This window comes from Coptis chinensis, chromosome 2 (assembly GCF_015680905.1).
Source record: "Coptis chinensis isolate HL-2020 chromosome 2, ASM1568090v1, whole genome shotgun sequence".
Taxonomy (NCBI): domain Eukaryota; kingdom Viridiplantae; phylum Streptophyta; class Magnoliopsida; order Ranunculales; family Ranunculaceae; genus Coptis; species Coptis chinensis.
In genome coordinates, this window is record NC_141457.1 from 9,686,863 (window position 1) to 9,709,829 (window position 22,967).

At 36.9% G+C, this 22,967-nt stretch overlaps 2 protein-coding genes, 1 long non-coding RNA gene and 1 pseudogene across 13 annotated transcripts; all 4 read right to left on the reverse strand.

The window, feature by feature from the left end:
* Nucleotides 1-307: 307 nt before the first annotated feature.
* Nucleotides 308-3,238, reverse strand: LOC147514769 (uncharacterized). Its single transcript, XR_015209665.1, has 4 exons — nt 3,179-3,238; nt 2,095-2,199; nt 1,883-1,960; nt 308-1,194 (listed from the first exon to the last, which is right to left on the reverse strand). It is a non-coding gene; the product is annotated as an uncharacterized LOC147514769 (long non-coding RNA).
* A 144-nt stretch (nt 3,239-3,382) lies between these two features.
* Nucleotides 3,383-6,477, reverse strand: LOC147514770 (nuclear pore complex protein GP210-like; annotated as a pseudogene). Its single transcript, XR_015212952.1, has 8 exons — nt 6,258-6,477; nt 5,942-6,156; nt 5,658-5,785; nt 5,137-5,368; nt 4,775-5,035; nt 4,107-4,155; nt 3,770-3,911; nt 3,383-3,656 (listed from the first exon to the last, which is right to left on the reverse strand). The product of XR_015212952.1 is annotated as a nuclear pore complex protein GP210-like (transcript).
* A 386-nt stretch (nt 6,478-6,863) lies between these two features.
* Nucleotides 6,864-21,101, reverse strand: LOC147514771 (uncharacterized). Of its 10 annotated transcripts, XM_086585128.1 has the most exons (15): nt 20,753-20,879; nt 19,907-20,105; nt 19,177-19,270; nt 18,917-19,035; nt 16,447-16,507; nt 16,313-16,370; nt 14,713-15,021; nt 14,546-14,618; nt 13,818-13,893; nt 8,828-8,892; nt 8,241-8,740; nt 7,934-8,131; nt 7,777-7,842; nt 7,391-7,687; nt 6,864-7,308 (listed from the first exon to the last, which is right to left on the reverse strand). In XM_086585128.1, exons 10-15 carry the CDS (start codon nt 8,880-8,882, stop codon nt 7,036-7,038), a joined length of 1,389 nt encoding a protein of 462 aa, XP_086441254.1. In that variant the 5' UTR covers nt 8,883-8,892; nt 13,818-13,893; nt 14,546-14,618; nt 14,713-15,021; nt 16,313-16,370; nt 16,447-16,507; nt 18,917-19,035; nt 19,177-19,270; nt 19,907-20,105; nt 20,753-20,879; the 3' UTR covers nt 6,864-7,035. The 10 variants fall into 10 exon arrangements, with proteins under 10 accessions (XP_086441254.1, XP_086441234.1, XP_086441249.1 ...); XM_086585108.1 differs by having other exon boundaries at nt 19,907-21,101; XM_086585123.1 differs by lacking the exons at nt 14,546-14,618; nt 14,713-15,021 and adding an exon at nt 13,383-13,420 and having other exon boundaries at nt 19,907-21,101.
* Nucleotides 9,155-10,119, reverse strand: LOC147514772 (uncharacterized). Its single transcript, XM_086585149.1, has 2 exons — nt 10,040-10,119; nt 9,155-9,937 (listed from the first exon to the last, which is right to left on the reverse strand). Exons 1-2 carry the CDS (start codon nt 10,048-10,050, stop codon nt 9,157-9,159), a joined length of 792 nt encoding a protein of 263 aa, XP_086441275.1. The 5' UTR covers nt 10,051-10,119; the 3' UTR covers nt 9,155-9,156.
* Nucleotides 21,102-22,967: the final 1,866 nt, after the last annotated feature.

Sequence of the window (22,967 nt, forward strand, 5' to 3'; positions counted from 1 at the left end):
ATGTTTTTTTGCACCTCTTTTTGGATTACAAAATCAATAGCAAATAACCAGAAGTTGTTGCCAATAGCACATAGCCATTGAAACCAAGGGTACCTCGACAAGGCGGGTACGTGGTTGACACATGTTAATAACTGACACAGAGTACTCATAGTATGCAAACTGCACAGAGGAATCAAATAACTAGTCAACCCTCACAGACATAGCTACTGTATTAAACAAGATAAATGAAGTGTGAAACACTCACATTAAACTAAACTAGCAAAGGGCACTGGATGACAAAAGAAATCTAAACAAATTTGTGGTTTAACCAAGATAGGCTATTTTCTCTCTCAAAAAAAAAAAAAAAAAAGATAGGCTACCTTTCATCTCGTTAACTATCTCAGCCAATAATTTTCTAACTCAACACACAAACTTGATTTTTTCTAATTTCTATGAATTCAAAGGTAGTTAATGCGGATTGAGTCCATGGAATTCTCAATAACCTTGAAAAAAAAAATGGCAATATCTCAATATTTTGATTTAGGTAACATAATATGTATCAGGTTCATATGTTTTGATTACAGACACTATCACAATTTGTTAATTATATATCTTTGTTTGTGTAGGCTGGCTCGAAATGTTCTTGATTTTTCTTTCTTTGCAATGACATTAATTAGAAACTCAAAACAGTAGTTCATTGTAATTATGTTCAATGATATAGTTTTCACCAAAATATTGTCAATCTATTAGTTGGAAATTGATTAATTCAAATCTAAAAAATCTAGCAAAAAAACCAAGAAAGACAGTTCATTGACAAATTCATTTAATTAAAATTAGTATATGGTATGCATAAATTGACCAAACTTCTATGGCATGCCAGCTTGTTTCATATAGATCTACGGCTTTGGCATTTTTTATCTACCTCCAAACTATATGCCTCTGATTTAATGCGCATTTAACCTTGAACCTCCCCGAGAACAATAATATAGATAAGTTTATATTTAAGGAAAACAAAAATATATACTAAGAAACAATTCAAACAAAACGATTAAAAACTGAAGATGGTAATTCTCATGATAAAGGCTCTAATGTCGCCGTCTTGTATCTTGGCACGTATTCAGCATTACCTCTCTACATTCGTGGAGTGGTAGATAGCTCCTCAACGCCCATGAACACAGTTCCTCCAAAAAATTTGGCATAACCTTCCCTGTTTTACTGACATTATTCCAACATCTTAGATCAAATTTTAAACCTCTAAAGATAAAATCCAACTCACTGGAACGAATTCATAGCAATTATGCAAGACAACCAATTTTAACACTGAAATCCAATCCAAAACCGTAATTAGATATATAACTCATAGACATTCCAACTTAATTACCAACTAATTGGAACAGTTTAGTAAACATATTGAGATTTTTCTCTAAAAACTATCACACACAAATTAATATAATAATACTTTAGAGTTCAAAGCGGCACAATTAAAAGCAAACCAGGTAACCAACTAACTTAATTGAATGGGATAACAATGGAACAAACAGTGTTATTGTGGTTATAATCTACTTGGGTCTGCGCCTGAATACTCACTTTAAATTTTTTCGCAATTAACCAATTACTTCGCCTAAAACTGCTCTACGGACAGTTAGCTTTCATAGTTCATCTCATGTATACCCCAAATTCTGATCCAACACATCCAAGTATCAAACACTCTCATATAGCTAAAGCTATATAATTTTGAAGTAAAAATCTTTGTTTATCAATATGTGACCCCAATGAAAGTACCTACTAACATTGAAACTTAGATTACCAAAATGTTCTTAATATACTAATATGGTATAATAAGATAATATATATATCTTCAATTCCAAACTGAATCCAACATAGAGAGGAAGGATCATCTTACAGGTTTTTTGGGTATAACACCATTATACAGTAGCTAAACTTGTATCTTGGTTGTGTCTCGATTCCAACCGGCGATTACCTGTATCAAGTCATATAAGGTGGGTCATATCTAAAGCACTTGTCCTCTGGAAGTCACTGGAAATTATATCTAAAGAGTAAAATGAAAGGAACCAATTATTTTGTACATAGAAAGAGAAAGGAATTGAACCTAACCTCTTAGTTATAAGTTTGTCTACGGAGACAACGGTCATCAGCCAATGTTCTCATATTTGGCAGCATGCACATATTTTCCTCTATGTTTGAAGCTAATATTGTTCACTAACACAAAGAGAGTGAACAATATAATAGTTTGTATTCACAAGTAGAGATATATTAAGTAAGCACTTCATACCATAACATAACAAAATAATTGACATCTCAAAAGAAGACGATCCAAACACTTATGCAAATCACACTACAAGAAAACAGGTTTTACGCCACGGTCCAAAACCGTGGGAAAAGGGCTTTTCCCACGGTTTTGGACCGTCAGAGGACCGTGGGGTATTTGTGCGTCGGGAATGGTCTGCCGACAGCCATGACCGTCGGTAAAGCTCACCAATAGCAATGGTCTTTGTGACGGTCATTGCCGTCGGTAAAGCTTACCAATAGCGATGGTCTTTGTGACGTCAGAAAAGCCGTCGGAAAAAGTTAGTATTTCCCACGGGTTGAGTCTGTAGGTAAAGATTATTTGTACCGACGGTTATAGGCCGTGGGTAAAGATATTTCCTACGGTCTTAGTACGTGGGATTTGGTGTTTGCGTCGTGAATTTTGGTTTTGGTCAAGTTGTTATTTGACCGTGGGTAAAGTGGACGACCGTGGGAAAAAGTACTTTTGCGACGGCTATGGGCCGTGGCAGAGTTATTTATTGTTTTAAAAAAAATATTGATATTTTAATTCCTGTTGGGTCATTTTACCTGCAATCATCAACAAAGACCTAGCAAAACTCCCCTAACCATCCTACACCTCAAAATCACCATTTCCATTCATCCTCATCATCTTGAAAGAATCGCGGTTGAGCTATAAAAAATATATATAATTACAAGGTACGGAGAAAGCAACAAAGGAAATAGAGGACATCTCAAGTAACTAGCCAAATTAACCAATCACCGAGAGGCAAGAAGCCATAAATAGCATAAATTACACTACTAGCACAATTTCAATATAAAGTAAGGTAAAAAAATGCACTTTGATTCGTTGTTTATTTTATTTCAAGCTGCAAATACATCTCTAATTATTACACATGAGAGGATAACTTACTTGTAATGGAGTGCCAGCAAGAAGTAAATGTGTTGGCAGCGATATCTATCGAGATCTCGCTAGAAACTGATTCCCTCGCTCTTTCATTCTTTGTGCTTCGTCGATTATGATATACTTCCAATCAATTCTTGATAGCTTTGACCGGTCGTACATAATAAATTCATATGTGGTCACACGCACATTAAATTTCAACACACAGACCGCATATAGGACAAGTATCAGCATTAGAAACATTACTCCACCAGATGCCATATCAGGTCATAAAAAAGAAAAAGAGAAAGTATCAGTCTCTTACATAAGAAAATAACTTTTAGAGCACTAAACACTCGGCTGCGAATGAATAAATCCTCAACGGCTTCACAATCAGATGAATTGTAGAACCATATCCCATTAACTTCTTGGGCATCATTCTTATATAGCAAATATGGGATCGTCATCTCATATTCAAATTCTCCCAAGAGATCCTCCACCAAATTATCTGAAAGAACATTACAATTTCAATTAGAAATAAAGAACTCTTTTCATATAGAGAAAATATTTCCTGTTACTTTATTGCATAACTTGACACAATTATTTAGAAGTTGAAGTTACCATATCGTGTTCCAACCCCTTGGCATCCTCATATGAGAATTCAAGTGCCCCTCTGTAATTAGCCTCATTTAAACACCCTGCAGTGATAGTATTCCAAGTGACGGTAATCACACCTTCATTTTTCAGTAATCCGATAGATTCCCTACACATACCAAAGGGGGCAAACGTTTGCTTAAATGCCTGTGTCAAATGATTGAATACCAAAATAAAAAATGCAAGGTGTCCTAAACAAAAAACTGTATGTATTGTCTAGTCTTGAATAGTATCAATGAAGATGTTGAATTTTGACAGCTTAAGGACTAAAAAGCATAAAGCTGTGTGTGTGGGGAAGAGATACCTGATTTTGCAAGTCCCGAGCAACGACGTAATGCTAACCTCCAAAAAACCTGCAGCGCTCAAAAAAATTTCAAATGAAAAGATTAACAACTTCCGCTCTGTGTGACTTTAGCCGGAGACAAAGAACAAACAGCTTAATCAACATGGAACATCTCTTTAGGGATATGCAACATCACTAACACCTTGTTTAGGCTATTAGGTAACTTGCAAGGAGCAAAATTGCTGACAGTCAAGCAAAAGGAAAACCACCTAGTAGTATTGAACATTCTGGCAATGAGGTTTGGGCTGGTTGGTCTGCTTAATGGAAGTCAGAGAACCGGTCACCCACTAGTATTTATACGTCGAGGATTGAAACTTATGTTACTGACGAACCAGTACTTATTGAATTATTCAAATACAATTGTCCACCAAGTGCAGAAGTAGACAACAGAATCCAATATAATTGTTAAGGAAAGAGCTAATCTTTGTCTACAAATCCAACACGAATATCACATAAAGTAGCGACTTGCAAAAATAAGAAGCAAGTGAAGACAGGTAAACTAAATTGGGGGAGGATAAAGAGCTAGCACAGGTCGGGTTTAAACAGATTCATATAAAGTTCAACTTCTCAAGCAGAAAAGCAGTCGAGCAATCTTGAGAGGAGAATAATCAATGAAATGATAATCTTACCTCTCTTACAATGTGCAATTAAGACTAAGACTAATACCCGGAATGGCCTTTGAACTTTCTAACCCATTACAACTGCTCAGCTCCCAGTTTAAACAAAGAGATGAAGAGTTTGCAAAAACCTTTCCAGATTTATGAATGCCAACTGCAGCTACTCTGATAGTGCATCCGTTTGCTACAGTAACAGACTAACAGGTATTGCAAGAATTCTCTTTGGGCTGCGATCAGCTTGAGTGGCAGACCGGATTAGTGCGGGGGTATTCACTGCATGAATTGAGATCACACAATATACGGCTTTAGCAATCGGTAATAGGTAGAAACAAACCAGAAACACTCTATGACCCCTGTAGGATTGTAGCACATACCAGGTTCATTTGCAAGCAGTGTGATTGATGAAGGAATGGTACATGCAAGGGATAATTTCACTTTCTCTACAGCTGGAAGTGGATGATCATCACCAACCAAATTGCCACGGGAAAAAACAAGTTTCTTGACCTGTCCATTAAGTTTTTCCTTCCCATGATCTCGCCACCAGTTTGGGTTGTAAATGAGGTCTCTCCAAGAGCTCTCCACAGACTCTATCTTTCACCCCATTCACTGAAAAAAAAAGAATAGTACAAGTCTAAAAAGGGAGAGAAGGTCATGAACTATAAATACCTTTGCATTAGGACTGTAATATACTAAGAGGTACTCTGGAACAATCCTTAAGGAAGAAACTAGCAGCATTTAAAGACAACATTTGCAAAATTATTACATTTTTTTTATACGTGCAAAATCAGGACAACAACAGAGAAAGGAAACAAAACAAAACGGAACAAAGAAAGATAACATGAATACATTTATGGAGAAAACGGAAATACAACTATTCAGGTCACATAAAACAAACCTGTAATCGTATGGCATCTGTGAGAACTTTCTCAGACATTTCAAGCATTAAGGAAGCTTTTTCCAAGAGATTATTGACTATAGTATCACAAAAACCAGTAACAGTAGCACGGACACTCGGACGGTACACTGAAACAACAAAAGTAAACACAAAATTTAAGTGTCTATCATGGTAAAACATTATGGTACCAGAAGAAAGGTATAATTAGCATTAATTAAGTTTTACCAGTCCTGACATGTTGTGCAAAACTAAAAAGCTGGCCTTTGAACTTTCTAACCCATTACCTTCCCAGTGAGCCAACCCATTACAACTGCTCAGCTCCCTGTTTAAACAAAGAGATGAAGAGTTTGCAAAAACCTTCCCAGATTTATGAATGCCAACTGCAGCTACTCTGATAGTGCATCCGTTTGCTACAGTAACAGACTAACAGGTATTGCAAGAATTCTCTTTGGGCTGCGATCAGCTTGAGTGGCAGACCGGATTAGTGCGGGGGTATTCACTGCATGAATTGAGATCACACAATATACGGCTTTAGCAATCGGTAATAGGTAGAAACAAACCAGAAACACTCTATGACCCCTGTAGGATTGTAGCACATACCAGGTTCATTTGCAAGCAGTGTGATTGATGAAGGAATGGTACATGCAAGGGATAATTTCACTTTCTCTACAGCTGGAAGTGGATGATCATCACCAACCAAATTGCCATGGGAAAAAACAAGTTTCTTGACCTGTCCATTAAGTTTTTCCTTCCCATGATCTCGCCACCAGTTTGGGTTGTAAATGAGGTCTCTCCAAGAGCTCTCCACAGACTCTATCTTTCACCCCATTCACTGAAAAAAAAAGAACTTCCGCTTCGTGCAACAGCGCATCCAGTAATCCCCAATACTGTTGTAATCCACCACCTCGATGCCAACCAAACTTTACTTAGTGAACTTGAAATTTTAAAAAGAGTGAGATGTAAATATTTCAAAGTAGAATAGCACATACCTAAGTTTCAACATTCCTTCAAGTCGCCACCCTTTTCCCTCCTCCTTTATTCGGGCTTGGGACCGACAATGCAAATAAATTTGCATTGGCGGAGTTAAAAGGGGGTTAGTACAATTGAGTAGAGTCCACCACCTAAATATCAAACACATAGACATACATACATATGCAAGTTCCACAATGAAAAAAATAAAACTAAATAGATGAATAAGATAAACTATTCCATCTAACAAAATTATCCATAGAAAGACAAAGTCTGCACAAAATGAAGCTTACATGTCTAATAAAGTACCTTAAGCTTACATGGAACTCAAAATGAACCTTACATGTCTAATAAAGTACTTAAGCTTACATGGAACTCAAAATGAAGCTTACTAGTTCAAGTTTGCTGCCTAACAACGAGGAGGGAGAAAATTGAGAAACGCTTTAGGCCATATAACATTTCCCTGCCCAATTTGTCCAAGGGTTCGAAAGTGGTTATATGGTTCCGGTATCTCACATGAGCTTTCGATAATCGCTTCAATGCAGACTAGGAAATTGCCCTCCCCTACGGTTCTTCTACCAATTTTATGTCCTGGATCAACATTTATCACCCTCCCAGATGCAACTTTTCTCAAAGGCCAATGAGCTCTAACATCCACTTCAACATCAATGTAATTGCTTTCCTGAAAAACAGTGCAAGAAACATTACTAGTCGAGTATACATGTTTCATTAAGAACATAAAAAAAATTAAATAGATTACATACATTGGAAACTGTGTTACGTGAAGAGAATCCAGAAGAAGAAGATGGTCCATTAGGGGTACTAGGCGTGATTGGTATCATACGGGAGAGAATCTGCACTGTTTGAGTCAGCTGATCTACTTGCCCTTGAAATTTGTTAGTCACCTGATCAAGTTTATTTTCAAACAAGGCGGCTAAGTCCGAAGTCGCCTTCACTTGTTTCTGATTCCTCTTGACATAAGGAGACGAGTTCTTCAATTTTGATTTGGAGCAACCCGATCCCATCAACCGCATGCGACCTCTACTATCCTTGCCAAGAACCTATTTAATTGGAAAATTTTAATTTATGCTTATAACTAATATTCTAGACTAATTTACCTTTTGAAAAAAAAAACAATTAAATTTCAAACCTCTGCCACAGCATCACAAGTCGGGTCTGATTGAGGATTGGAGGCAGAATGTTCACCAATCTTATCCTATTGATAGATAAACATACCAACTCCGGTTATCAATACCATAAATGTTTGCAAATCGAAAAATCACAAAAGGTACCATATAAAGACTTACCACCAAATCTTGTCTTTGCGGAATTTTGTTTTTCCCATGGCTATGCATGCCTAGGTACAGGTCACCACGGAAAATTTCTACATCTGGCACACCTCTTTCCTTTGCAATCTCATGGCGAACAAGTTGTGCCGGTGTCCTTCCTGAGCAATTGGGTTCTGTTTGCTTCGCGCGATTAATTTTATTTTTCGCACTTTTTTCCTACACGTCATTGATAAAATTCAAACCAGCATACAAAGAGAAATCACAATTTATCAGACAACATACTATCAAATAGGTAATGTAAAATGATTGGGTATGGTTTACAAACCTTAAAGTTGTCTGAATTACAAAGCTCCGCAAAAGCTCTCCAATCCTCCAAAGGAATGTCTTCTGGGGATTCCATTGTTCTCACTTCTTCTAGATCCTTACCATCAAGGTATGTCTTCTTTAAGTCATACTTGCGACTCCTCCAAGCAGCCATTATTTTGTCTCGAACATAATCACCAGCAACCCCCTCATCATCATCATCACCCTCAAATTGAAACATATTATTCAAACTATCAATTATGGTTTTATAAGGGAAGATATCATTCTCAGCACAACCTATGATCATATCTGGAAAAGATTTATAGTAAATCGGGATCTCGCGCTTAACAAGTGTAGCAATTTCACTAGACAAGTGATGTACACCCTTTTTAGGGGAGCAAGGCTGCAAGGTGTCTTCAGTTAATCGAAGAACAATTTTCTCACCCGGTTTCAACCTTTTCGAAAGCGGTATAGCTGGGCCTCTAGTATTACCCGACCTTCGCCGTGAAGTGGCAGACATACCTGATCATAAAATGGGTGGAAGTCAGAGAAGCAAAATGTTATGTAGCCTAATGTCAGTAAAATGTTATGTAGCCTAATGTTATGTACCTGCCCCTAGGGACTCCTGAAGTGGAACTGAACCATGTGATGTGCTGCTAACCATTGTAAATTACCTGATATTAAAAAAAAAATGCATTATCAAACAAATAATCACACATGGGACGTACACTAGACAATGCCACAATAGCTAATAATATTTTCAGCAGGTCAAGTGTTTTATGCGGGCTACAAGTCAAGATGTTTAAAATTGAATAGATGTCCTTACAGAGTTAAAATAGACATGCAATACGTCAAACAAAAAAAACGCATATGTAAAGGAAAAAATTTAAAAAAAAAACATACACTTATTTTAAGTTCCAATATATAGATACATACATTCACTTCTTTCTAAGTCTTTTTCTTCGCCTAGGAACTTCAACAGCCTCAACCATGTCTTCTTGGTCATTAAATATCACTTCGTCTTCCATTCTAATTGGTTCTTGATTCACTAGCCCCACAAAGGATTCATCCACAACTACATCTTCCGACACCAATCTTGTTGCATCTAGATCAGAGTATACCCTTCTTGGAACCTCAATCACCGCATGCCAATCAGGATTCACTGGGTCTTGAGAGTAAAAGACTTGTGATACGTGCTCAACAAGAATAAATGGCTCGTCACTCCTTTGGGATGACCCATATATATTGGACAAATTGACCAACAACAACTTTGATTCATTATCGACCTTCACACCATGTTGGAGCTTAACCCAGTCACACTTGAATATAACTGGTTCATAGTCAATACTCCGGTACTCCAATTGAATGATTTTTCTAATAACACCATAGTATTCAGCAGACCCATCAATTGGATTCTTATCCTTAGCACTCGAGCGAAAGGTAGTTGGGCACTTGGTAGAAACTCCACTGTTCTGATTTCGTTTAGTCATCTCGTAATCCTTGGTGACAAATAAAAACCCATTCACTGTGTACTTATCATAAGTTCTGGCCTCTCGTGTTGGTCCCCTTGCTATTTGTATGAGCTCATCATCTTTCGGGTTTTGAGCGTCAAGTTGTCTCCTTAACCATGGCATGAACTCGTCTTTTTCAGGTACTTTGTACTGCCCTGCCCTTCTCCCCATGGTCCTCCTACATGTTTCGAGGAAGCTATCGTACTCCCTAAAGTGAGCAAATTTCTCATGTAAAACACATACAATACAAAAATAAAATATGGAATTGAAAAGCACATCCACAATGTAACAACCACGAAAAATGCGTTACTTTTTCCACATATCATACTTGGGGTGGCTTTTCAATATCCATTGTCGTGCTTGTTCCCACTCAACACCTTCTAGAAGATAACGTTTTACGAGGACTAAGAGGACCAACTTCGTCTCCCTCACTAACACTAAGAATCGAACACGGAGGTATTGTTACCGTAAACCCTCGGATCTTCATCTAGTTTTTGAAGGATGCCACCCCCTTCATATCCTCCACAAGGTATGTCATTGTTTCCTCCTTCAAATATCTCTCGCAATGCAACCTTTTGGGCGTGCTTTGTTAAGTGATGAGTCCTTGTAGGTTTTCATTAACCTTCGAGTGCTAAAATGAATTAGGAAGATTCGTAAAATAAATTCTAACTATTTATAAAAATAAAAATTATTGTACCTTTCAAAAACATACATCCACCGGTAGAACACGGGTCCCAAAACACGGGCCTCATATGCCAAATGAATAGGCGGATGCATCATTATGACAAACAATGAAGGGGGCACATTTTCTCAAGCTCACATAAGGTTAGTACCATACCCATCTCAAGTATAGTCACGACTCAACATCAATTCTCCTCGAGCATAGAGCACGGAAAAAGGTACAAAAACTTAGTAGAACATTTCGAGCCTCTTTCCTATCTTTATACGCATGTTGGATTAATACCGGAGCAAATGTTGCATTAAAATGTGATAATCATGAGATTTCATCCCTTTCGACTCCATAGACGATCCCTCATTGGCGATAATCCTCCAATTACTACTAAAACCAACCGAACACGATATTCCTTAAAGTAGTAAAAACAACTTCTTCTCCTCGTGTAATGCATACAAAAACCCCACGTTTCTTCTTACGAGCATTTTCACCAACCAATACTTCTTTTTAATCCTTAAGAGCTCCAAGTCTTTGCGTGCATTAATGTCATCTTTGGTTTTACTTGGTCCAACATCATAGAAAGAGGTATTTCGTCATGCGTTCTTCTCAATGTGCATTACATCAAGGTTATGAAAGATGGGAAGCTCCTCCACATAGTCTAGCTCCTTAAAAATATTGATTGCTTGTAGAAACAAGAGTCACCGGTATCATATTCCTCCCTCGGAATCACCACCCTTCCCTTTCTTTTCGTTTTCCCATTTCACTTTAAGATGCTTTCGGTCACTTTTTAACCTTCTTACAAGACAATCACATGCGGTGGTGCCCGATGTTCTTCTTTCTTGTTGAAAGTCGATTCTCTCACATCAAATCTGCTTGGATCCGATTGCCCTAGAAATCGCCTCGTGTCAAGATAAACATTTTTCCTCCCATGAACGAAGTCTCAAAGTGGAAGTATTAGGACCCACGAGGGGGCAAGCAAATCTCCCCTTAGTCCTACAACCGGAGATGTTTCCATATGCGGGAAGGTCATGAATTGTCCACAATAACACCGCACGCATGGTGAACACATCTCCCTTTATTAGCATCTTTAACTAACACTCCGGTATCCCACAAAGACCGCGAACTTCGGCAACCAATGGCTGCAAGTAAACATCAATATCTTTTCGGGCTGTTTTGGACCCTCGATAAGCAATGCAAGCATAGTGAATTAGCGGTTTCATACACAGCCAAGGGGGAGGTTGTATGTGACACACATTACCGCCATGAACTATCGAAGTGCTTTGCATTCCAAACGGATTGAACCCATCAGTAGAAAGACCCAATCGAACGTTCACGAGGCTCGGCGAAAACTTGGGTATGTTTTATCAATATGTTTCCAAGATGAGGAGTCAATTTGGGTGACCCAACTCACCACCCTTCAATCGGTTTGTAGAGTGCCAACACATTGCTTTTGCTACCCAATCAACACTGTACATTCTCTTCAACCTATCTGCTATAGGAAAGTACCGAATTGCTTTGCGGCTTTTGCCTAACACGTTTTTTTTTCTTGAATTGTTGCAAACTTGTATCCGAATGAGTTACAAGTAGGACATTGTTCCGTGAATTATCTCCCCAATACAAGATCACGGTCATTCGGGCAAGCATCAATCTTACGGTAATTCAGTCCCAAATCCTTAACAAACTTTTTCTCGCCGATATGTATCTTTCAGGATCTTATTACCATCGCGGTAGTACAACTTTAAATAATCAAGCAACTCTGTGAAACCTATGTCGGACCACCCACGCTTGACCTTAATTCGAATAGCTTAATTACAAACTTCAAGACGGTGAAGTCTTTCTGATCGGTGGTATAAAGCACTTGTGGCCTCTTCAAAAATTTTATCCGACACCAATGGCTCTCTTCATCATCATCATCGACTAGTCCCTCTTGAAAGACCACTTCCCAAACCCCCAAGAAATGTATCCAAGTCTTCACCACCAAATTCTTCTACCACGATTGGCAAATGCATCATTCATATTCTCAAACACATTAGAATTCATATTGGACTCTACATGTGCATCTTGTCTTTTTTTTCACCATGAAAAATCCAACGTAAATATGTTGGATCAAACCTCCATTTATAAACATGAAATTTCCGCAGTTTAGGTGTCAATGATGCCTTCCCCATTTCTACATATGCGACACGGCGCGGTATCGATTACCTTATTATGATGGTATTTTTTTGCAAACTCTAGAAACTCATCAACACCCTTTAGAAAGCGTTAATTCATGGTGATCTAATTCAATCCAACTTCTATCGATTGGGTAGAACCCTCCATGGTGTATCTAGGAATAAATAAAAGATACACACAACATTCAAAAATGTTAGACATAATAATATATCACCATGCATATATACCACATTAATCCAATCTTGTTCAGATCTACAATACCAAAATGCCTAGAAGAATCGTCGTACAAATGAATCTAATGAATGTGCAAATGGCGTCTCGATTTCATGAAGCTATTCTAGCTACAAATTTCAAACTTCCACAAGTGAAACTAATCAACTAGAGATTATTTCATGGACATGTCCAGATCGAAAAACTAATCAACTAAAGATTAACTCATAGCACATGCCCGGACTCTAGACTAGTCAAACAAATCAAATATTCATAACAACCGGTCGGACTAGTAAAATTAATCAAACTTTAAAAGCAAGTAAAGTGACTAGTAATGACTAATCACCAATATCTCCAATTCGACCTTCTAAAATCCATAGGCTATCTCACAAATTTATAGACAATCGAACATTATATCATAAGTGAATGTATCGAGACTTGTCCCAAAAATTACAAACAACCATTTTTAAATTGACACGGCGGTTCTATCACGGGAGATGGTTGGTAGCTCTAATGTTCCAACAACAAGCACTACAAGCGGTTCTATACAAGGAATTTGGTATTACATAAATACAAAACATAAATAGAAATTCTTTACCTTGAATAAAGGTTGCACTTTGAGGATAATCGAACAATCTGAGGTGTTTGGTCGAGAGATAGATTAGGTCTTGATTAAAAACATCCCTTTCAAGTAGCAGGTCGAATTACCAATAGTTTAACATTTCATAAATAGCATACGTAACGGCACAGAGAATAATAAAAAAAGAAAAGAAACACACAATCCAAAACAAGTCATGATTTCAATACAAAGTAAAAACAGTAAAAACAGATTCATAAAATAAAACCCAACAAAAGATATAAAACCCTAAAAAAAATGGTTACAGAAACATGACATGGCGATCAGTTAATATAAATATAGAGAGACAGAGAGAATAGGGAATGAATACTACTTTGATAACAACATCTAATATTAGATTAAAAACGAAAAAAAAAATCAAATAAAAAATCAATGTTTAATAGCATAATAAGTCACCTTCAATTTGTAATGGAGGAATCGCGTTCGAGAGAAGAGAAAAACGGCTTGTAATCCCTTTCCCACTTAGTAAATCCTAAAAAATTTAAATTGAAAAATTAGTTCTCCAGTTTTGGCAAAAAAAAAAATCGGTGCTTGAAAAAAAAAATCGATTAGCTTGAAAAAAATCGGTTAGCTTGAAATACCTTCTTGAGATGAGAGAAGAAGGAGGAAAAAAAAAAAAATAGGGTTGAGTGGCGGTGGGGATGAAGTGTTTTAACCTGTTGTGGTGGGAGATGAGAGAAGAAGGAACGATCCCGTTTTTTCTTTTCTTTTTAGAACCTGTTGGCGGTGGGAGGGAAGCAAGTGGTCACCGCCCAAACTTTTCAGCTCTAAGCCCACGGTCGAAAACGCCAGAGAAGCGGTGTAATGGTTAAAAAAATTGTACCCGACGGTTTTGGCCGTAGCTCCACCCACGGCCCAATTAAAGAGATAAACCGTGGCTAAAGGTATCAAAGGCACGAAACGAGAAAAAATGTATTTGCTACGGTCAAAATTCGTAGGAAACTATGCAAGGGTTTATGACCGTGGCTAAAAATACCGGGAATCCGTGGGGAAAAATCGATTTTCTTGTAGTGTCAACACTTGTACCAAACAACACCTTGCTGCACAACAATCTTGTATGTTACTCACCTTAGTGATAGAAATCACCCTACAAATAACATTGAAGGAAAATAGGGTCCACATACCAGTTTCTAGCTCTGGAATTAATGAACCTCCGAGTGGATTCTATAACAACCCAACCACTGATCTGCCTGCCCACTGAAGAGGAGACAGATAAGTTTTCACTGAACCTAGCTTTCACATGGCGCGTGTGGGACTGGAAATGGGCACACTCAAGGCATCTTCTACACACCTTGCATTTAGTAGGTCCGACCTTCTGGTTTCTCTTCTTGTTTCTTGAGCAATTCCCAATGAGCAATTTCTTCTTGATCGAAGTAGAACAATTGAAAGGTTTTCTACAAATGACTTGTGGTACTGATCAATGTAGTTTGAGTGTTGTGTCACACATGAATTGACGGAAGCCCTTCTCATGGGAGGAACATAGACGGAGAACAGCGTTATGCGGATGCTCCATGCACACAGGGCACTTGGCTTCTTCCGATCCCATTCTTTAACATCCTCTAAAAGGGGCTCAGGCAGATACTGCAAGGAGCTCCTTGAGCTGCAAGGATAAGGAGATGCCTAGGATCGGTCAGATGATACAGAAGAACTTTTTCTTCCTTTGGCATTTTGGAATTTGCAACAGTTACCACCAAACACTACTATATTCTATGAAACCACCTAAAAAAGTTAGAATAAAGATATTCAATTAAACACCACCATATCAATCAATGATTAAGCCTTGTGATAACCTAGTAATTGAATATTATTTTGTTTCACTCTTTAGCTTGCAGAGTATTCTATTAATAGCTTACTAAATGAGCTGTGAAGGGCCATACCTTATGGCAAACCTACTCAAAAAGCAAAATATTGTAATAATAGTACCACCACTTCTTGAATCTTGATATTTCTCGAATTTCTATTTGTTCTTCCCAGGTTATAATGGTACTTGGAGCAACATTCTAAAAACGTATTTATCAGTTTTCAGAAAGAGGTTGAAAACATAACCACTAGTAGCCAGTAGGACACCGATATTAATATTCCTAATTGGCTTAAAACATTGGGTTAATTTAAATAAAACCACTACTATCTAACTATATGACAATGTATATATATCAATCACAGTGAAGAAGTATGTGTTGATTTGATGAGATGAGCTCTGTAAACTTTTATAAAAGGTATTTGGATGACACCAATAATGGTGTTCAAAAGAATTGAAAATGACGTATCATCACACTGGAAGGTTTAGTGTTCAAAGTATACGCCTATAAATTCGTATCTCATTTTAATGGACATTGCAGATCCTAATTACTAATTTTGGCAATTAAAAATGTTACTACACGTTTATATGAGGTGCTTGTAATTCACAAACCAAAAACTGGAAAAAATGAAAAGAAACAAACCCCAAAAGTTTTATCTTACGAGTGAATTAAAAGTTCAAAGTTAAATACTGGTGATCTCACATGCAAGACCTACAATTTTGGGGTTCCTCAGCTCATTGGACATGCATATTCAATGAAATTCCCTAGTAAAAAGAAATGTAACATAACGAAAAAGTTAACAACAAATTATGTTCACACGGCTGTTACAAAGTTCACTAATAGAATGCCAATATAGTTATCATATACAATGGCGACATTTAACTCGTATGCACTGCTAGACATTGTCAACTCACGAAGCACCAAGTCAGAGAGAAAATCAAGGTTGATGCATGGTTGTTGGCATAGAATCTAAAACCAAGAAAATAGATTATTCTTTGTCATGGATTCCACCACAACGTGCTATCTACTTTTACTTTTCAGTAACATACAAATTTTCTACCCCGGATAACCATTTAAGTTTGATAGAGTTACCTCTGTAAGTCTGTTCCTCAATTGTTGAGCAATCAAAGTGCTCCATATTCAAAACACACTGCCATTTTAAAATACGACGCAATTAATTTCAAAAAATATGTTGCACTATCTGGTTTGAAGAAGAGGATGCATACCTAGTTGCTAGTAGTCACATGTCATCATTGATCATCGTCACCTTTGTAGTCACATGTCATGCTAATCATCAAACAACGACAATGATCGTGAAAAAAAAAACCCAAATAGATGAAGATAATAAAGAAGCAAAGAAGGGAATTGAAGAGTTTGAGTAAATTCATCTCTGAACTTGTTTGGATTTAATTAAAGAATTCGTTCTCTTAAAAACCCTGAATTAAGAAACGAATTCGTTTTTTTTCAAAACTCCTAAAATCTACCATTCTCTCATTACACTGAAAATGACGAAAGAGAAGTCTGTAACAATACATGTGAGACATTTTTATCAGCAAAGTGACGTCTCTCTTAGGGCTGTCAATGGTTTTCGATAACCCGATAACCGATCCGAACCAAAACGATAAAAAATGGTTTGGGTTTTGATAATTTAGTTTGCCCTCTATCGACCCGAAACCAAACCGATAAGATATTGGTTTGGTTTTGGATTTGCCCTCCACCGAACTGATATGAACCCGAACCGATAAGATAGCATTTTAGTAATATTTATGATTAATTTTGCATGTGTTTATCAATTGTGTAGTTAAAATTAATAAATTTAATTTAAAATTTAATTGATTTTATAGTTTTCGGTTCGGGTTCGGTTTGCAATATTTCTTATCGGTTCGGTTTCGGATTAGACATAATATTATCAGTTCAGTTTGGTTTCGGGTTCCCAATTTTCTTATCGGTTCGGATTCGGATTTTCCAAAACCCGACCCAAACCGATCCATTGACAGCCCTAGTCTCTCTAAACAGTTGATGTCATTGAATTAGACCACCCCCCGGTCTATTAGTGTACTTAAGCTTTATGGTAGAAGCTCAGTCACTGTCCTCTGTTAGTAGCCCCCTTCCCCACTCGCTTGTGGCCATTATCGGAATCAAGGCCGAGTTGGTCCCCAAAAAATGAAGGAAGAAAGAAAATGAATCATAATTTGTTTCTGAAAGAGATTAAGGGTGTAAAAACATATTATATAGCCTTGTCTAGTGCCTACTATATTCACCATGCAATGCCCATACTGTTAGTGAACAATAAGCTAATGCGGAACTTGGAATAGTTGGGAAAAAAAAACAGTTGGAATTTGGACATAATGTATCATTCAAAAAGAACAATCCAATCACTGAAAATGTCCAAAATCAAAACTTTGATTTTGAACATTCGAGGTAATACCATATATTGCAATCAAATTTTCATCCCATTAATTAAACAATTTCTAAAACCATCAGTGTAGAATTCATTTTTACATACCTCGACCATATACTGATATAAAAATTCTAACAACCACACTAATTAATGTATGTTGGCCTTACATTCCAATTCTTCTACTCGGTAGCTCGAGCAACTACCCATTCAAATACTTATCACGAATCACGACTCATTTAATAAAAAATGCAGAAAAACAATTGGATCTTTGAAAAACGATATCATGCCAATTCACAAACATCAAAATAACGAAACAAAGAAGAACAAAATAATAAGCAATTACTTGTAGTTGTTGTGAATTTCTGTGTTGCTTCTTTGGGTTTTTTTGTTTGGATCTGTTGAGAAGCAAAACCAACTAAGGACAAATTTTGTGGATATGGAAGGTTGTTGTTCGTTGCTCTATTTCGTTTTTACTTCTTTGGGTGTTTTCTGTTTTTTTGATATGTTGAACAAAAACCCAAACTAAAGACGAATTGTTTGGATCTAGATGTTTATATGTTTTTTGATAGGGTAAAGAAAGCGGTGGAAGTTGCGGATGACAGCTTGGAGTTGAGAAAGCAGGGGTTGCATTGTGATTGGATCAAAAGCCCAGACGGACAGCTGATCGGCTTAGCAGGCTAAAAACGACAGATGGTGAATCAGGTTAGGATAAAAAGCATGGTGCGCACACGGCTAGCTCGCCCACGCCTCTATGTGATGGTGGCTGAAGCTACGTTGGTCAACTGGGGTGCGCCTCTTTAAAGGTCAACATTCAAAAACACATCAAATAGATCAAAGAAGCACATATATACATTGGAGAGCATATCAATCAGTTGTAAATAGGTACACATACGTGACGACATCAATTGATGAAGAGTGCCGTCAGCCCAAAATACTCTTAATGAAGTTCCATTGCTCATGTGCAAAATTCCATTAGCCTTCTAGACGTCCACTCCTCATCATTTAGACGACAAATTCTAAGTTACGACTTAATATTCTCATACAATCCTTATTCAAATTGTGTCACTGCACAATGTATACACTACTGGTTTTTCCCTAGCACAAATAAAGTACACGGACTAACGGGGTGGTTTCATTCTTAAAAATAGTTCCTTGATCTTTAGCAACTTCAATTGCTTTCGTTGTTGTTCGGTAATATAATGCCACAACGCTCACTATCTAATATAATACTGTCAAGTGATTATCAATTATAAGTGAAGATTTGTTATAAACTTAACTTTAGAAAAATTTGTTACCTCCATCCAAGGTCCTTCCGGGAGACGATTTGGATCAGCATGTACATACTTGGAAGATTATTCCACAATCCAAGTAGAACGAAAAACTTTGAAGCGACACGGAGACGATCCAAAGGAACCTGCAATATTGTCAAATGATTATATATTTGTCGTAAATTGCAAATGCTAATTGCTTCGAATACAAAAGCAGTTTTCTTCATATTAGGAAAAAATGACTATCCCAGGAAAAAAAATAGATTAATGCAGAAAATATACTTTACCTTCTCATGTCTAAATTCCTTGGCTGCACATCTCCTCATGTCTCTCCCTTTTAAATGTTGTTTTCCACATTGACAGCCAAATCAAACGCTTAATCTGGCATGAGTGGAATTCAATATAAGGAGGAGTACTCATCACCAGAAAATGGGGTATGTTGAAAAACCTTGTACAGATAATTGATATAAAGAGTCGCACCACGTTTTTAGAGCAGACTAATCATGTCAAGTGACCATGTATTAACAATTAGCATTGGTTTAAGATTAGTTAGAAGTATCTCAACTCACAATAGAGGGAAACTAATGTCTGCTTTAAGGTAACATACACTAAATGTCTCCATCTCGAAAACTAAATTTCTTGCAGTTTGTTTATTTATTTTTTATATTTTCTTCTCTTAAGCTTTTTATATTTTTAAGTTGCGTTTAGTTTTAAACGCCTTTCCCGCCTTGCGAAAGTGTTGTTGGGTAAGTCATGAGCATACTTTGAAGCAGGCGAAACGCATAGGAGTTAATTTGACAAACTACTAACAATAAATATAAATAACACTAAATGCTGCTAACCAAAAATGGGCATTCTCAAAACTTAATCTTCCAACGCATACTAATAACAACAATCCTATCTCAAGAATTCAAACCTAATTATATTAATACTATGGCACTCATTTTTCAATTATGTTAACTTAAAGAAAAGCCCATACCAAACAATAAAATAGAAATAGAGATAAATGAAAACTACCTCGATTCTTCAGTCTCGAGCATAGAAGCTAATGCATGAATAAGTTTAGGGATAGGATTGAGTTGAGAAGAAATAATCTTGGTCATAAACTCTTGAGCTTTATTAACCAAAACATCTTCTTCAGTTTCAACTTTCTGTTCTTCTTCTTCTGGTTCTGGTGCTGGTATTGCTACTTCTTCTTCCCCTTGATTTTCATCTTCTGTTATTATAGCAGCAGTTAAATAATAGTTAGTAGCAATTCCAACTTCCTTTGGTAACATTCCGGAATGGATTGTCGTTAGATAACAAAATAAGAATATCGATTTTTCGCCAATTTTCGAACCCCATTTAATAAAAAAAACGCACAAAAACAATTTGGGTCTTTGAAAAACGATTAAAAAAACGCACATTCCAATTCAAACCCCAACTAAGGAGGGTTCGAATTGTTTGGATAGGGTTAAAAAAACGGTATTGCATATCAGCAGTGAATCCTTGTCCTTATTGGAGACGGACTCCTAGTAACCATTCGTTTAGAAAGACCAAACCATTTTGGATTTGGCCCACTGCCTTCTCTATATATACTATGGAGATCTCTTGTTTGTTCACTATCTCTTTTTTATTTGTTCAGGAAGACTTTTTAATTAATAAGAAGGTTGGGAAAGAAGAAGAAGAGACAAGGACGATGCAGATATTCGTGACAAGCCTAACACGGGAAACCACTAGTTTTGAAGTCGACAGCAGTGACACCATTTATAAAGTCAAGGCTAAGATTGAAGCCGAGAGAGGTATTCCTCCCCCTTTGCAAAAACTGATTTTTGTAGATAAACAATTGGAAGGTGGGCGTAAAATATTGGAAGATGATCGTACGCTTGCAGAGTACAACATTCGAAACGAGTCGACCGTTCACATGTTTTTGAATTTCGGAAGTGGGCCGAAACCTACTGAAAAGGAAACTGAAACAGAGATGGAGACAGATAAGGAAACCATTGAACAGAAGAAAAAGCGTTGTGAGGAGTGGGCCAGGGCAACAGGGAGTCTTATATGGTGGACACCTACTGAAAACGAAACTGAAATTGATATGGAGACAACCGAAACCATTGATCATATCAAGATCACGAAGCCGGTTGAGGAGAAGGCCGAGGAAAAAAAGTACTCCTTACAGTTTGGTTATATTCCGCGTGGTTTTTGAACAGTTCGAATATTACTTATTATTGTTATGAATGTTTTAACTTTCGCATTGTTTTGGTTCTTTGGAACTCAAGTGTTCAGTTCCTTACTTTGCCCCATTTTATTTACTGCTCCTTAAGTTGTTGACCTCTTTTTGTTGATCCTTAGCTTTCATGTGAATTTATCCAGAAGTAATTTAAATAAAAGATAATAAATAAGAAAATAAAAAGTATAAACATATAAAAATTTATGATAATCCATTTTTTTGGTAAATAATGTATTATTGAAACCGAATTTATGATAATCCATGATTGAAGGTTGGAAGATTGAAGTTGAAACCGAATGACCGTGCAATTCCACAATAAAACCATGTCAATGACATACCCAAAAACTTAGTCTTTATTCACAATTTTCCCAATTTGCCGTTATTGCACCTTCTAGTTGACAAAATATTCACCAAATCTATCTATCTATATATATATATATATATATATATATATATATAAGCTCGCACCTGACATCTCTCCTCACCATATCGTTTTATTTTCCAAACCGAATAATATTAGAGACTCCTAAAAAAAAGGAGGTGCTAATAATTAGTTAGACCTCCTTTCATTTGTTTAAATCTCCTTTCTCTATCAAGTAATTATATTTATCTCCCTGCCAAAAAAATATTAAACCCCAAACTATTTGAGAAAAATAGAAACCCAAAAGTTGGAAACTCCATAAAATTGTCAAAGCTAAAACCTCAAAAACCCTGCGATTTAAACCAAAAAAAAAAACTTTGATACAAAAAAATCGTTCTCCGGCCTCCGAACTTCTCTCTCTCATCGGATTTTGAATGTTATGTATTGAAATGACCAGATTTATGCTCTAGACCAAGGCCCAAAATTTCGATATCGATTAATATATCGGTGTACCCAAAAACCGAAATATATCGGATATATCAGATATCTCGGTTTTTTTGGTGACCAGTCCAAAGTTTCTAAAATATTGGATATCTCACCGAATATCGGATATTTCGGAAATTTAAATATTAAGTTATTAACAATTGGTCAAAAAGTCAACTAATATATATCGATTATCTCGGAAATATCGATTATATCGGTGATATAAACTTTCATCTCGGAAATTCCGATATATCTCGGAAAAAAGGGGTTCAATATTCGGTGGATATATATCGGAAATATCGATATCGGTGTACCAATTTACCGAGATATATCAGCGAGATATCGGATATCTCGGCGATATTTTGGGCCATGCTCTAGACAACATGGGAGCAGTTTTTGCATTTGATCTAAATCATTATCTTTTCCCCAAGGTATCAGTAGTCTCACCAACACTACCTAGAAGCAGTTACTCTCAGGACCCAGAACCACACAAGCGCACATCTGAAGGCATGTCAACATACCTTAAACTACTTGAAAGACATAAGAAAAGTCAACGAGCTTTCAAGGAGGACGACATGGGCTTTGATAATCCTATCTAGGACAACGGAACAAACATGCGTCTGAGTTATGTTTATGATTGCAATATCTCAAGTGACGACGAGACTTCTTTTTTCCCTGAAATAATGTTTCCAGATGATCACAGACCTTCAAAGATGCACTCCGCTTCTTCAAATAGAGTGCAAGACGATCCTAAGATAGAGTGCTATGGTGTTCTTGATAGCCTACCACATGTAATGACTCAAAGTCCTACAATGCTTGAGAGATTCGGAATAAGGCCAAAATACTTGAGAATTGGACTTGGAAAAAGTAAATATAGAGGGAAGAATGGACTTGAAGGGAATGGGAGATATCTTGGCCAAGAGCAAAGGCGCTCGGATGTCTCGATAGCGATTGTTCATTTGGTCGCAAAAGGTGGGGTTTGAAGATGCAATGAGAACTTCCGGTTGAAGTTCTTTTGAAGTTTC